General features: G+C 38.8%; 1 protein-coding gene across 1 annotated transcript in view; it reads right to left on the reverse strand.

Moving 5' to 3' along the window:
- The window catches only part of ANO3 (anoctamin 3), a 460260-nt gene that overhangs the window by 84764 nt on the left and 358923 nt on the right, over positions 1 to 16573 (reverse strand). Inside the window, exons 16-17 of the mRNA XM_075548400.1 lie at positions 12259 to 12393; positions 5840 to 5936 (exon numbers count right to left, since the gene is read on the reverse strand). Of these exons, the coding sequence (XP_075404515.1) occupies positions 5840 to 5936; positions 12259 to 12393 (232 nt within the window). The remainder of the gene's footprint in view (positions 1 to 5839; positions 5937 to 12258; positions 12394 to 16573) is intronic.

Consider the following 16573-nt stretch of genomic DNA (forward strand, 5'->3'; position numbering starts at 1 on the left):
TACAGGTGTTTGATACGAGATCACACTGCCTTCTTCTCATACACCAAAAGACTTGTTTTATTGAAAAAAGAAAATTGCCCAAGTTGTGAAAACCAGAATATTTCTTTCCCAAGCAGTGTGTAAGGCTTTTCTACAAAGTAAATAGAAGCTTGTCCTGTCTAAAAGACACATACTTTCAATGCATCTTTATATTGGCAAGAAGAGAGCGTGTCTTTACGAAAGGGAGACATAGAGAAAAGCATTTTATTCCTCCTAGCCGATGTGACTTAGGATAACAAATGAAGATGGGAGAGAGTACTACCCCAGATAAAGCTCTGCTCAAGCATACATTTTCCATTATCTATGAGATATAATTTCTCTTGAACAACACTTTTTTAGAGTTATATAAGTGTAAATGTGGGTATTTAAAATATATATAACTATAATTTCTTTTGAGTTAGGAAATGCTGAGTCTAGGTCTCCTCCACTGCAGCATGTCAAATTGCTGGGTATATCGACTGCTGTCAATTCTCGGCAGACTCGGTGACCCTGTAGGACTGAGTAGAAGCACTCCTTAGGAATCCAAGACATTCTTTTCCCAATAGTTTTACTCGGGGCTCCTACAGCTCCTAAAACAATCCGTACATCCATTGTGTCAAGCACATTTCTAAATATGTTGCCATATCCTTCCAAAAACATTTTCTTTCTACCTGAGCCCTTGGTATCAGCTCATTTTTTCTTCCCTCTCCTCCCTCCATCATGAACCCTTGATAATTTAAACATTATTATTTTCATATATTACACTGACTGCTGTTTCCCTTCACCCACGTTTCTGTTGTTTGTCATCCTGGGAGGGGTGGTTATACATTGATCATTGTGATCAGTTCCCCCTTTCTTCCCCCACCTTCCCCTACCTTCATGGTGTTGCTACTCCCATTGCTCCTGAGGGTTTATCTGTCCTGGATTCCATGTGTCCAGAGCTCTTAGCTGTACCAGTGTAGTGCTCTGTTCTAGCCTGATTTGTAAGGGAGAATTGGGATCATGATAGTGGTGGGGAGGAAGCATTAAAGAACTAGAAGAAAGTTGTATGTTCCGTCAGCTATCCTGCACCCTGGCTGGCTCATCCCTTCCTCGTGACCCTTCTGTGGGGGGATGTCCAATTGTCTGCAGGTAGGCTTTGAGTTTCCACTCTGACCCCCACCTCGTTCACATTGATATGATTGTTTGTTCTGGGTCTTCTGATGCCTTGATACCTGATCCTGTCAACACCTCATGATCGCACAAGCTGGTGTGCTGCTTCCATGTGGGCTTGTTGCTTCTCTTCTAGATGGCCACTTGTTTATCTTCAAGCCTTTAAGACCCCAGATGCTATATCTTTTGATAGCTGGGCACCATCAGCTCTCTTCACCACATTTACTTATGCACCCATTTTGTCGTTAGTGATCATGTTGGGATCACTGAAGGTGAGCATCCCAGAATGGCAGGTTATTAGAACAAAGTCTTCTTGCATTGAGGGAGGACTTGAGTGGAGGTCCAATGCCAAGAAATTTTTTTTTAATCAGAGCAGATACCCTTATCTTTTTCCTTTGGAGCAGCTAGTAGGTTATGGGGGGATAAAATGTTGTTTTAGGTGCCAGTGATTCAGTCCTGGTTCACAGCAACCCAATGCACAACAGAGAGACACATCATGAAGCCCTGCCCATCAACACATGGCTATTATCTTTGAGCCTTTTATTGTAGCCACTGTGTCCATCCATTTGGAGGAGTGCCTTCCTCTTTTTTTGCTGGCACCCCCCCCCCACCTTCCACATCACACTTTACCAACCATGATGTCCTTCTCTAGGGACTGGTCTCTCCTGATGACACATCTGTGAGACAATGTCTCCCTACCCATGCCTCTAAGGATCACTATGGCTGAACTTTAATCCTAAGGCTGATTTGCTTGCCCATTTGGCAGTCTGGGGAACTTTCAATATTCTTGGCTAACACTATACTTCAAATGCATCCACTTTTCTTCAGTCTTCCCTATTCAATGTCCAAGTGTCACGTGCACATAATGTGATTGAAAACACCATGGTTTTGGTGAGGCACGCCTTTGTCTTTAAGGTATCTTTACTTTTCAACACTTTTAAGAGGTCTTGTGCAGCAGATTTACCCAATGCAATCCATCGTTTGAAGTCTTCACTGTTGCTTCCCTGAGCTTTGATTGTGGATCCAGGCAAGATGAAATCCTTGCCAATTTCAGTCTTTTCTCATCTTGATGTTACCTATTGGTTTGTTGTGAGGATTTTTGGTTTCTTTACATCAAGATGCAATCCGTACTGAGGGCTGCAATCCTTGATCTTCATCAGCAAGTGCTTCAATTCCTCCTCACTTTCAGCAAGCAAGGCTGTGTCATCCGCATAGTGCAGGCTGTTAAACCTCCCTTCAGTCCTGATGCCTCATTCTTCATATTAGCCAGGGTCTTTGATTACTTGCTCAGTATACAGTTTGAATAAGTAGGCAAAAGGATGCAACCTTGACACAATCTTTCTTGATTTTAAACAATGCACTATTTCCTAATTTTGTTCACACAACTACCCCTTGATCTGTATGAGCACAGTAAAAGTTTTGCATGAGTACAATGAAGTGTTCTGGGATTCCCATTCTTTTTAAGGTTGTGTTTGGTTTGTTAGGATGTACACAATTAAATACCTTTGTGTAGGCTATTAAACACCAGTATTCTTTCTATAGTCTCTGCTTTTAGCCAAGATCAAGATCCATCTGACATCAGCAATGATGTGTCTTGTTCCAGGCCCTCTTCTGAAGCTAGCATCTCCGTCAATGTACTGCTGCAACTGTTGTGGGATGCTCTTCAGAAAAAAAATATTGACATGTGGTATTATTCTATAATTTGAGCATTCTTTTGAGTCCCCTTTCTTTGAAAGGGGTGCACATATGGATCTCTTCCTGACAGTTGGCCAAGTAGCTGTTTTGCAACTATCTTGCCGTGGCGACGGAGTGATTCCAGTGCTTCATCAGTGAGTCCAAACATCTCCATTGATGCTCCATCAATTCCAGGACATTTGTTTTGGCCAATGCTTTTAGCGTACCTTGGACTTCTTTCAGAAGCATTGGTTCTTGCGCATTGCTACTGCTTGAAATGGCTGACATGCACTGGTTCTTTTTGGTACAATGACTCTCTGTATCCTTTCTATCTTCTTTTGGTGCCTCCTACACTGCTCATTATTTTGCCCCCAGAGTCTTCCATTGTTGCAACTCAAAGGTTAATTTTTTTCCTATAGTTCTTTCAGATTAAGAGGTGCTGAATGAGTTCTTCCTTTTAAGCTTTATAATGCGATATTTTTATATATTTTATTATAATAGTTGACTTTGTCTTCTCAAACTACCCTTTGAAATTTTCGGTTGGGCTTTTTCACTTCATCAAGTTTACCTTTAGCTACTTTACAAGTAAAAAAATTCAGAGTCTCTTCTGGTATATACTTTGATATTTTCTTTTTTCCTCCCGGACCTTTAAATGACCCGTTGCTTTCTCATGCATGATGTACTTTATGTCATCTCATAGCTCAATTTTTCTCTTGCCATTAGTGTTCACTGGGTCATACTGTTCTTGAGATGTTCTAGATTCTGAGGAAATATACTCAAGGCTACATTTTGCCTCTGCTGAGTTTGTTTTAATTTTCTTGCACTTCAACCTGAACTTACATATTAGCAATTGATGGTGTTCCAAAGTCAGACTCTGGTCTCATTTTTGCTGCTGATATTGAACTTCTCTATCATCTCTTACCACAGATATGGTCAATTTGATTTCCATAAATTCTATCTGGGGCAATCCACATATATTGTCACCATGTGTGTCTCTTGAAAAAAGATATTGGCAGTGAAATGTCATTGGACTTGAGAAATTTTTTCATGCCATCTCCAGCTTCATGTCTATCATCAATGCCATATTTTTCTTCCATTTTATTTCCAACCTTTTCCTTCCAATAACCAATAATTATCAAGGTATCTTGGTTGCATGATTGATCCATACACGATTGAAGGTGATAGAATTTTTCAATATCTTCATCACTAACATTGGTGGCTGGTACATACTCTGAATAATAGTTTTATTGAGTGAATTTCTTTGTATGCAGATAGATATTATCCTATCACATACACAGCATTGTGGCATATCTTGAAATATACTTTTTGACCTGAGCGCAATACTATTACTCTTGAATCCTTTCTTGAAATGATAAACTATATGATACTATGATTCTAAAAGGCCCCAAACCAGTCCATTCAGTTCATTAAGAGTAAAATAGAAATTTTTATGTATTCCACTCTATTGATGGCTTCCAGTTTTCCTAGATTCATACTTTGTACATTTCAAATTCCCGTTATTGACTGATGTTTGCAGCTGTCTCTGATCATTCTGAGTCAGCTCCATCTGCAGATGAAGGACCACAGACCTTTCTTCCACAGTCCCTCCCCACCATGCTGGCCGACTCTGCTGTGAGAGAGCCGCTCCTCCCACCCACCCTCCCTCCCCCTAGGGCAGACCCTGCCTGGAGGGGCTCGCTGCTAGCTTCACTAAGGACAGTGTTCTCCTTCTATGCAGAAGATTGTCAGTGCCGATGATGTTTTGAGGCAATCCAGATGTTTGCAGTGGCTAACTGCTCCTCAGAGGGGCCAGCCAATCCCCTCTTCACATTCTGCTCTTAGTCTGCAAGCTCTGAGGAAACTTTCTTCCCTTTAGGCGACCCTGCTGGCTTTTAACACAGCAGTGACATAGCTTCTAGTGTCACAGCATGACACAAAGCACAACAGCATGACAAAATAACAGATAAGTGGTGGTCTGGAACAATCAGATTCTGGAAACTGCTATTTATCATGGATGTTGACTTTCTGAACTAAAATATCAGGTGTCTTTAATCGGACTCAACCCTACAGGTTTACGTATTACTTGGAGGATGAGTAGAGAGTTCGGTGGTGATTCCACCCTCCGTTATTTTCTTAGTCCTAAAGTCTTAGGCAAGGCAGACACCCTTATTTGATGCACCTGTGTGGGAGCTATTTTAGATGTAGACTTCAGTCCATCCCCTGCCCCCACCCCAAATGTATTTCTTATTGAAGACTATCTCTTTTTAACATGGGGGTCCAGGAAGCCCTTTATCAAAATCATCTCAGAAACTTATTAACATCCTAGCATCATCTATGACCGAATGAGGCTTGTACTATGTATTGGCTGATGTTTTGCTGAACACATTACCAAACCAAAACAAATAACTGTAGGGGACAGTTAACTTAATTATTTAGAAATTAGGTAGCTATTCGAATTATATATTAAAAAACAACCACAGCAACTCATGACCCCTCTACTTAGTGATTTCACTTAAGTAGGACATTCTAGCATGATAGTACTAGATCGTGTGGTCTCAGTGCTTTTCAGTGAGAATGAGAATAGTATTAAATGGATTAATTGGCAAAGATTACATCTTCATACTTTTAAAACTTCAAAGATAAAATAGTCATAAATGGAAATGTTCATTTACTAAAATACAATCTTTGTCATATGATGGATCTGTTTTTTCCCATGAAAACATATATCTGAAATGCTCCTTTTATAAATGCAGAAGATAATGGTTTAAGAAAACCTTTTTATTGTGATTTGGGTGAAATTTTAAGGAGAAAATTGGTTTTCCCACCTGAAGAGTAAATAAGCTCCATTTGTATTCATCTTTCTATGTTCTTAAACATTCTGAAACTCTGGCGACACTGATATCGATGATAAGCCGATTGCTGGAGGATGTCCTATTGTGTGCATCCCAGAAAGAGTCAAAGCCAACAAGGAGAAGGTGGGTGGGGCCACACTCACCTTGGCATAGACACAACTGTCATTGAGTCTCTGCAGGGAACAGTTCTTGTCACAGAGAGGACACATGAGGACTTCACTGGCCGCACAGATTTCTTGACTGGAAAAATAAAGAAGAAAACGAAACATGAGCCTCTCTCTTTGGGAAAGGGCTTCGCCCCTGCAGCCAATCCTGTGGGAAGCAGCAAGGAAGAAAGGAGAAAGGGAAGAAATGAAAATAGCAGCAGTAAGGTTTGGGAAACACAGAACTTCACATTTTGATCCTAACTCAAACATTTTGGGATATCTGTGAGATAGAAGTTTTTGGTTGTTTCTTTAATTTTAGGAAAACATCACTGGAAATTCACTGTAATAGTAATTGGCATGTTTCCATACTTTTTTTTTGGGGGGGGGGGCTTTTGAGCAGACACATGATTTCACTGCATGCATGATAATTGTATGAGGCAAGACCCAATAGAGTTTGTAACTGGTTGAAGTGGAATCTAACTTCATCATCTCCCACGTGCATGACTTGGAATCATCCAAACAAACAGCACCTAAAACTCACATAACTTCATAAAGCATACTGCAGTCCACCATTGGTGCATAATGGCCATTGAATACTGAAGGAGTTGATATTTTTGGCAGAGCCTGAAGCTCACTGTTATGGGGATGTGACAAAATTTTTATATACTAACATATATTGTATTCTTTCTGAATATACTTTCATGACATATGCTTCTTCAGATCTATGCTCACTTGCCTTTAAAATATCAGCATAAATTATTGATGATTTTGTGACAGGCTTAGGACATCAATGATTTCTCAGAAGCCTTAGTGTCTGGGAATTCACAAGCAACTTATTTTTGAAAGGTTTTGTTTTTTTGTCGCATGTAGCCCTTTCACAATGCACAAGCCTGGATAAAAATTTTACGATAACTCATCTTTGCAAGTGTTGAAAGAAATGTAAAGGCATTGGAAAAAAAATGCCTGGAAATGTAACTGTTGAAAACAGTTCAACTGGAAAAATGAACAGTTTTCAAATGAGGCTATATATCTTTATAACCTCATCTTTATTCAGCAGAGCTGCTGGTGGGTTTGAATCATCAACATGGCACTTAGCAAATAAACACCCAACAGAAACATCAGGACTTGTTTCATGGCTACAGGTATGTAATTTTAATCCAAAGTGGGCAAAATAGTTAATAATATCTTGTAATATAATATCTTACAATTGGCAAATAGGGGGGTGTGCTTAACTTTAGTTTGCACAAAGATTAGTGTACCCATAGTAGGAGTAGGGAGCAGGCAACAGAACTTTACATTGTGACTCCAGCTCAAATATCTACAGCAGGAAGTGCTGCTAAACAACAACAAATTCACTGCCATCGAGCCGAGCTGACTCACAGCGACCCTGCAGGACAGGGTAGACTAGTGCCCACAGTGTAACTCTTTACAGAGGTAGAAAGCCCCATCTTGCTCCCTTGGGGCAACTGGTGGTTTCAAACTGCTAACCCTTTAGTTGACCACCCCGTATGTAACCACGACATGTCCTACAAGAAAAGGCATATACATTTTTTCTGACTCTAGGTTTAATTCTTTGTCAACTATATCATATCCAAAAGACAACCAAAATTTTACATAAAAAGAGAACTCCTTATTAAATAGTAACATTAATGTTAAATATTTTGACCTAATTTATTTACAGTAGGCTTTGCTTCTTTCTAGTCATCAGGATTTTAAATTTAACTTAGGGGCAAGTGGCAAAGTAAACATTTTGAAATCCCAAGAGAGAAGTTATACTTCATACTTCCTTAATACTATAACATTAAGCACTTGAAGAAAGAAGAACCAATAAACTTCTTGTAGAAAACTTTGATTAAAATAATTTTCTTGCAACACTCCATTGTTTCATAAATGATACAATTTCTCCTGACTTCAAGTTTCATACAAAAAAAAAGACTGAAGCTGGCTTATACTACTTTGTCTTTCTCACCTTCCAAATGGTCAATCCCAGATTTGTGAAGCAGTATGTCTAGAATTCTGGCCATCAGACTGTGTCCTATGATGCCCACCAGAAGTACATAACTCTGTTATGTAAGTTGCTAAAAATATAACTCAATTTGTCATATAAAATATTTGTAAATTTTTGAAAATATATTTAAGCCTAAAATAAAGGACTTAATACCATCCCAAATAAATCTCGTTGACTTAAGCACTAGAGGCTATGAGGGTACTCATTTTGAGTGTTTCTTACTTTTTTGATGACCTAAACTTCCATCAGAATGGTGGCTGTCTTTTCTTTCAGATAGAATCCTAGATGTACTTATCAACAGACAAGGAATTCTCACACATGCATGATACTGGAAGAGTGAGCAGACTCATGGATTTGGAGGTGGACACCTGGACCTATTCATGGGGGCCTTCTATGCCCCTGTTCACATGACAGGGCACAGATGAGGAGATAATTTGTTCAACGCTGTTCCTCTTTCAGGAAAAATGTAGGAGTAGGTTAAATAGGAGCGCTGTCGCAGCACAGACGCAGCATGGCATTTCGATCAGATAGGCATGGGGATGTCGCTCTAGCATTTACTAAAGTATTGTCCAAGTCCGTCTCTAAACCACATCACTAAACCAAAAACCAAACTCACTCCCTGTGAAGATCATCTTAACTCATGGGAACTCTAAAGGACGGAGTAAAACTACCCCTAAAAAATGTACGCCTAGAATCTCTGTGAGTGGGCTCAAAGTGACCTTGAACTTAGCACTTAAATGCTTAACAACTGAGCCATCATGGTTCCTTTGTCACTCACGCACACCTAATTATGCATGGCGCCTAGTGACATTCGAGGTCAGGGTAGGACTGGCCCTGTGAATTTCTGAGACTGCAACTCTTTTTGGAAGTAGAAAACCCCATCTGGCGCCTTTGGTTTTGAATGACTGATCTTGCAGTTAGCAGCTCAAGGTGTGGACTTAATATCTGTACTATTAAATAGGGGCGGCGTTGCTAAACTGTTTGAAAGTTCACATAATAAATGAAAGAAATTCCTGTGACTGAGGACAGTGTCAAGAGAAGATTCTCTGGGCCAGTGGAACTGTGGCCCAAGTGTTAGACTCCTCATCACAAAGTTGGTAGTTCAAACCTATCAGCTACTCTGAGGGGGAAATTGAAGCTATTTGCTCCCGGGCAGATTTGTAGCCCTGGACCTTTTCTTGAGGGTCACTATGGGTTGAGAGGTATGCTGCTCCATGTCAAGGTATTTTAATTGCCTGTCAGACATGTGAAAGTTGGACAATGAATAAGGAAGACCGAAGAAGGATTCATGCATCTGAACTACCATGCTGGCAAAGAATATTGAAAGAATTATGGACCCACAAAAGAACAAACAAATATGTCTTGGAAGAAGTGTGATCAGAGTCTCCTTCCACAGAGGCAAGGATGGGGAGATATTGTCCTACATATGTTGGGAATTGTGTCAGAAGAGACCAGTCCCTGAAGAAGGACGTCCATCATTCTTGGTAAACCAGAGGACCAGCAAAAGAAAGAGCAAGGCCTTTGACAAGTGGATTGACACAGCAGCTGCACCAATGCGCTCAAACAAAAGGGCACCTGTGCGAAGGTGCAGGATTGGCAGCGTTTTGCGCTGTGGTAGAGCAAACACTGCTATGAGTTGGAACTGATTTGATGGCACCTAACAACAATGACAACAACGAGTTGGAAAAGAGTCGATCACAGTGAGTTTAGGTTTTGGTTTCAGAACCAGCAGCCTTTGCCATGCTACACATAACTACAAGCTACATAAATTACTGAATGAGTTCAGATGACAAAAAGACAAAAATCAACAGAAAACTGGGTTTCTCCTTTTTCTTGGATCTGGCCCCCCGGGCATGGGAAGTAGGCCATATAAAAAACTTCTAAATCATATTCATCATGGACATGTTTGTTGATGTCAGACCACTTCACAAATATATATTACAGCCTTGTCAAGGTACAGAATAGAAAACTTATATATATATATCTAAGTGCACAAATCCTGATAATGATATACTTCTTCAATTAACTACTGGCCAATTAAAAATGTAATGTACATTTAAATGAACACAGCTGTTAAAAACATAATAAGTAACATACATGTCAGTGGCTTTTTACCATATAGCCATACAGAAATAAACAAAAGAGTGCTGACTAAAGTAATGCTAACAAACCAACGCAAAATAAAACTCCCTGAACAGCCATGGTAACACCTACAACTCAATCATGTCTGACACCTTGAATGGAAAATATTCAGGCCCATGAAATTTTGAAAGTCAAGATATTCAGTGCTGCTAATCTTGTTTCAGAATAGAAAGTCTGACAGAATCTTAATTATAGTGTGACAGAAGTAGCAGTAATAATACCATAAAACACTACAAGGGAGAGGAGGAATTGCGGAAGCCTTTGAAACCATTCTTTGAATTAAAGGTTACATAATACTTGTCTAATATAACAGAGGCTAATTGCTCCACAGGTATAAATCACTAGAAAAAGGCATTTAATCCTAATCATTTCTTATTGTTCACTTCCAGCTTGTTGGAGTATAAGGAGTTGTCAGCCCTACATGATCATGCTTACCAAGAAACCAACTCAAATAATAGATGATTGTACAAAACACTGCCCCTATTTCTTAATAAAATGGTCTTCATTCCAAACACTGTTCCTCTAAATCAAGACCTGTCCCAGAAGCCCTGAAAGTCACGGGGCTCAACATCCTTCAGAATAGAGGTGCGTGTTGCTTGAGGACGGAACTTTCTTGGGGAATATATTGCTTGCTAGAGGAGTAAGAAAGTTTGCAAATACGGAAATAAATCTATGTGTTGGTGACATGCTTTTGAAGAGCAGGGTTTTTTTTGTCTGTGCTAATGATCATTTTGTCTTCAGGAAGAACAAAGCAACACTCAGCTTCTAATTCATGAAAATGGATTAAGAACAGTATTAAATTCTAAGAAAATTAAGGGGTTTTACTTTTAGGCAATATATATATATATATATATATATATATATATATATATACACACACATATGATTTATACACACACACATATAATGGGAGTAACCTGCCAAAAACCAGATACAAGATATTCTGGGTGGAGCTTTTGTAGTATGCATTTTTCCCTCTAGGCTCTGTGTTAGTGCACCCAGTGGTGTCAGCTGGGAAGGTTCTCTCTGGTCATAGTGAATTTTATTCGTAAAAGCACTTTGAAGGTGATAAGGTTGTTTTGTAAAAAAATGTTTTATACATAGATTTTTTTAAAATCTTTTTTTGGAGGGGGTACTCTGTAATATATAATAAACATAAAGAGAAATTGGCATAAGACCAAACATCTTTGGAATTCATCCAATAATATTTCCACATTGTTGTTGTTCGGTACTGACAAGTTGGGTCCAATCAGAGCGACTGTGAACAAGAAAATGACACATTATCAGGTCCTATGCCATCCTCACAATTTTCAGAGTTCAGCTCATCACTGCTGCCACTGTCATCAATTCAACTCCTGTGAGTCTTCCTCTTTATGTTGCTCTTCTACTTTACCACGCATGATGTCTTTTTCTAGGGTCCAGTCTCTCCTGGTCACATGTTTAAAGTACATGAGACAATAGTCATTGGCTTAGCTTCTAAGGATCATTCTTGCTGTATCTTTTCTAAGATGCATTTATGTTATTTGAGCAGTTTCTGGTACATTCAATATTGTCCATCAACACCAGAATTCAAAAGTATAACTTCCTCTTTGGGCTCCCTTAATCAGTGTTCAACTTTCAGATGACTGTGACTTGATAGGACTACTGTGGCTTGGGTCCGGTGTACCTTAGTCCTCAAATTAAATATGTATTCTTCAACACTTGAAACAAATATTGTATAGCAAATGATCCCATTCAACATGTATGGTTTCTTGACTGTTGCTTCCATGAGCATTGATTGCGGTAGTATGAAATGCTTGATAAATTCATTGTTTTCTCTGTTTTTCATGATGCTAGGTAATGGTCTAGTTGTGATGATTTTGGTCATCTTAACATTGAGTTGTAATCCACACTGATGGCTGCAATCATTGATATTCATCAGAAACTACTGCAATACCCCTGGCCCTCAGTAAGCAAGATTGTGTCATCTGTATACCAAAGGTTGTTAATAAATATTCCTCCAATCCTGATGCAGCATCTTCCTCAAATAGTTCAAATTCTTGGATTATTTACTCAGCATACAGATGGAAAAAGACAGTGCATATGGAAATATTAAAATAACCCTTTTTATAATTCCTTTCCCAACAAAGTACCACAACAAAACAAAATCAGCAAATAAGCTGTCGTACCAGCAGTTGCTTGTGATATTTAGCAGTACCATTAACCTTTTTACAACTCCAAAATAGGTCACAATTTTCCTTTTTAAATGTGTCTGTTAACATCTTACCTTACTTGACTTTTGTTGATTGTGACTAATCCGTAGAAGAAAACACACAGGCCAACAATTGCAGCAGGAATCAACATTCCAGTGTACCATCCCAGCCAAGCAAAGTAAAGCCCAATTTTCTCTCCAAAGTATCGCCTATTTAAGAAAGCAAAACCCAAGTCTGAGTTACAGTAACTTAAGTGGCAATGCAAACACTGATGTTACACGGAGTCAGAAATTCAGATGAACATTTATGTGAACAATTAATTTCTCTTCAGCTCTGTCCTAGTATCTAATACACTGAGAAAGTCTTATGATGATATTTTTTACCATAAACATTGGCAGTATTGTGAGCTAATTTTGTTAACTATATTTCTGTGCCAAACATTTTTATGTACATTTTTTTGTTGTTGGTGGTGATAATAGATAGCACCAAACATATACCGATGAAATGTTTCTACATATACAATTGAGTATTTTTTATAACATTCTTGTGTTGTGTAATTATTCACACCCTCCTTTTCTGAATTGCTCTTCCCTTATAAACACACATCCCCTGCCCTGTATCATTCTTGTCCAATTTGAGTTATTATTGTCACTTTGATCCATATACACAGTTCTTAAAAGAGGAGAATGCTCACAAAGGCATTTTTTACTTGTTAAGCTAACTTATTGTTTGGTTGTAAGAATACTTGTGAGAATATTTTGGTTTACGGTTTAAAGATTATCTCAGGGAAATCATTTCAGGGATTTGTTAAACCTTCATGGCTATAGTAAGTCTGGAGTTTATGAGAACTTAAAATCTTTTCTACATTTTCCCCTTTTGGATCAGAATCCTCCTAAGCGATCTTTTATCAAAATGTTCAGTAATGGTAGGAAGTCATCATCCAGTTCTTCAGGTTTCATGACAAAGGAGGCAGAAGTTCATGGAGGCAGTTAAATATGCATGACATATCCTCCTCGTATTCTTGGCTCTCCTTCTCCCTCTGGTGCTCCAAGTGAATAGAGATAAATCTTGCCTTTGATAGACTTGCCAGCCTTTAAGTCCCCAACAACTACACATCCAAATAGGAGGTAGGACAGAAGTACTAAACACGTTGTTGGGCTTATTAACTGGCTCGTTCCATGAAACCATAAATCTAAACATCCGAACAAGAAAAATGTACTTAAGCAGCCTCAGCAGTTACTTTTCTTGGCCATTGCTGTACAAAATAAATAGCTATCACACAACTTTTGCAAATTCAACTTTCATCAGGTGTACAACTAATTGAGGTGTAAAAACTAATCAGGTGTAAAACAATTGCTATGAAGCCCTACTCTTAATCAAAGTAATGTTCTCATCTCTGCTATGTTCCCTTCCCCATTTCTTCCTGCCCCTAATAAACTTTATTCTGTCCACGTTTTGTCTTATCATTTTATGTAAAGGGGTTCCAACAATGTTTGTCTGTTTGTGGGGACCTGTTCTAGCATCACACAGTCAAACTCCATCATGGTGCTCACTTTCCACGCTACCACATTCCCTCACCCAGGCTTCCATGTCCGAATCGTGAACTTTTTCCAAACCACCACTACTCATGTCGACACGCGTCTCCATCTTCGATACATTGGAAGCTGTTTGAGGGGGAGTGTCTGTACTATTTTTACTGACCCTTACTACTGGAAGCATTGACCCAACAATGGATGCTGATGAACACAGTTTATTTGGAAATGTCAGATGAATGAGGCAGTTCTCCTAACTAACTGCTTAATTGCTCTTTCTTCACTTGGTCTACTTAGAATATAGCTGTAATATAGTTTGTAAAGCCCTAGCTAGAAAGAATTTAATGACTTCTCTACTATTGCTTTGTCTACATCTTTTAAATATGGTTACCTAAACACTCTTCTGGCTGTGGTTTTAAAGGTCAGTGCTTTGTCTATAGCTCATTAGAAGACATTACACTGGGTAGTGTTTATTGCTGGAAAAAAATCTGTTATTTTTTCCTAAATAAGGCATATATTACTGAACTCTCAGGGGAAGCCAGCCCCTAACACATCATTACAGGTCCGGTAGGTGCAATTGTACAGCGATAATAAGTAAAGATCATAGTGAGGTTATAGAGAGCATGAGAGATAGAGAAGTATTGAAATAAATGGAGTCAGACACGATTCATAGTAGCATGCTCACCTCAGCCCCGCCTGATGGTCCACGTGGAGGGGGAGTGAGATTTTAATGCTAGCTCAGGCTTTCTATCTTCTCTGGGGACATGCAAGCCCCCTAATCACAGGTGAGGACATACGTCACAGGAAGGGGTTGTGCTACAGGTAATACAGTAATGAGAGGGGGTGGTCTAGGCATACACGCAATAGGAAGAGGAGGGATTGGGGGTATACATGTGACAAGATGGGCGGATCCTAGGTTTAGGATGGCAGCTTAACTTTGACCTATTCTCTAGATCTCCATAGGAACCATCATCATCAGTAGGGTGTAAACCCCACCTACAGGAACCAAATAGATGACTGCAGGCGTCCATTGTCTTTAACCGCAGGGAGTGGGGCCCATTGCAGTCTGGCAACTGATTGCCCTCAGACCTGTGAGCATCTGACCTCCCCCCACACTGAACTTGGTTCTCTCTAGTTCATTTTCTGTATTGTGTTGACTATAATTTTTTTTACATATTCTATCAGATGTAAAACTGGAGTCACCTTCAATTAAGTATAATTTCTCTGAATCTTTTATCCTTTCATTTATTTCTCCTTGGAAACACAGAGCCACGTTCAATTCATTATTATGCAATTATGATGTTCTACTTTGAGATGGAAATATATTGTATTAGCAGGTGCTGCATAAAGACAGCAATTCCTTTAAATAAGTGTTCCTCTTGGGGTAAAAGAGGGCTCTTGAGCACATGGCACTAACATAAAAGGAGATATATTTATAATCATGATGGAGGACACAGACAGACTTTCTTACGTAGATAGTCTGATATTGAGAGGGCGGCCCAATATTACTTAACTGGAGGATAAAAACCCTAAATGAAAGCAGGTTTCATATGGATGTTTTAGGAAAGGGAGTAGCTAGTTATAGGCAAAGTGGAATAATAAAAATGCCCTGGACCTAGAATTTGGCCTTCACCATTATCCAGCACTGCTAAGTGCTTCCCAGAGGTACTGCAACACCACAGCAAGACAGACAGAAATAGGAGGTTGACACTGGTGGGGTTCTCCATCCAACTTCAACCAAAGAAATTCTCTTTTTATTGATCTTTTTATAGAATAGGCTCCCAAATAATATTTCATTTAGTGACAGGTTTCTGCTGCTGGACTAGCCTCCACTATAAAAACTACACAAGCAAAACAATCACACACAAAAGTGAGAACTAAATTCAACCTTTTATAGAGAATTTTTTTGGAGGGAGGTGATTTAGTTATTTAACTTAAGCCATTTTTATATCTATTGTACATCATATTTTTAAAAGTCATCCAACAATGCTGCTGAGCAGGTTTAAATTTGAATTTAAAATGTTTCATTTCCAGGTCCAAATGTTTTTCATGGAGAAATATGTTCAAAGCTCACATAAAATCTTAACTATTATGAGTCAGTATCAACTCAGTGGCAGTGAGTTTGCTTTTTTTGGCTCGATATTAAATATTTGCATTCATTTTTATGATAGGAGCAAATAAAAGCAAGGCCAATGAAGAATTCAATTATCTTTTATTTTTACTTCCCATGAACTTTTTGAAGTCCCATAGCACAAAAACATGGTTAGAGATGGTTCTTTATTAAAAATAAATTGGTGGTCCTTTATTTCAATCCAATGCTAAGGAATCACCAGACTTTGCTTATTGGTCTCCAATCATCTATGAGCAGCAAATATAAAATAATCTAATTGCTGACTGTTCTTTTACTGGTTACACATAGGAAGCAACTTGATCAGGAAACCATAGGCTCAAATTTGTTTGGATAGGGACATTAACTCCTACCTGCAAATTAAACATTCTAAGAATTAAGACATAATCTTCTTGCTGGGTATAGAGAACCAGGCCTTGTAAAAATATTCTGTGTTGAGGTTGCAGTGTCTAATATGTTTCTGGCTTATCAGCATGCCAATTCTGGTAACAAGAAGTTCCTTGAGGTTGCAGATCATGTTGAAATGCCCTCTACACTAATGACCCTCATCTTGGATGAGCTTGTTGGTCCTCTGAAGACAAAATATCTACTTCCAACCTGAAAACTTTCTCTTCTTTATCAGCAGTCAAATACTTGGTATTGCCAGGTAAAGAACTACACTTACCAGAAATAAATGGTGTTTACCAGAAATGGTGCTTACCAGAAATAAATGGTGCTTACTTAAAATAA

The sequence above is a fragment of the Tenrec ecaudatus genome, chromosome 4 (genome assembly GCF_050624435.1).
Source record: "Tenrec ecaudatus isolate mTenEca1 chromosome 4, mTenEca1.hap1, whole genome shotgun sequence".
Lineage (NCBI taxonomy): Eukaryota > Metazoa > Chordata > Mammalia > Afrosoricida > Tenrecidae > Tenrec > Tenrec ecaudatus.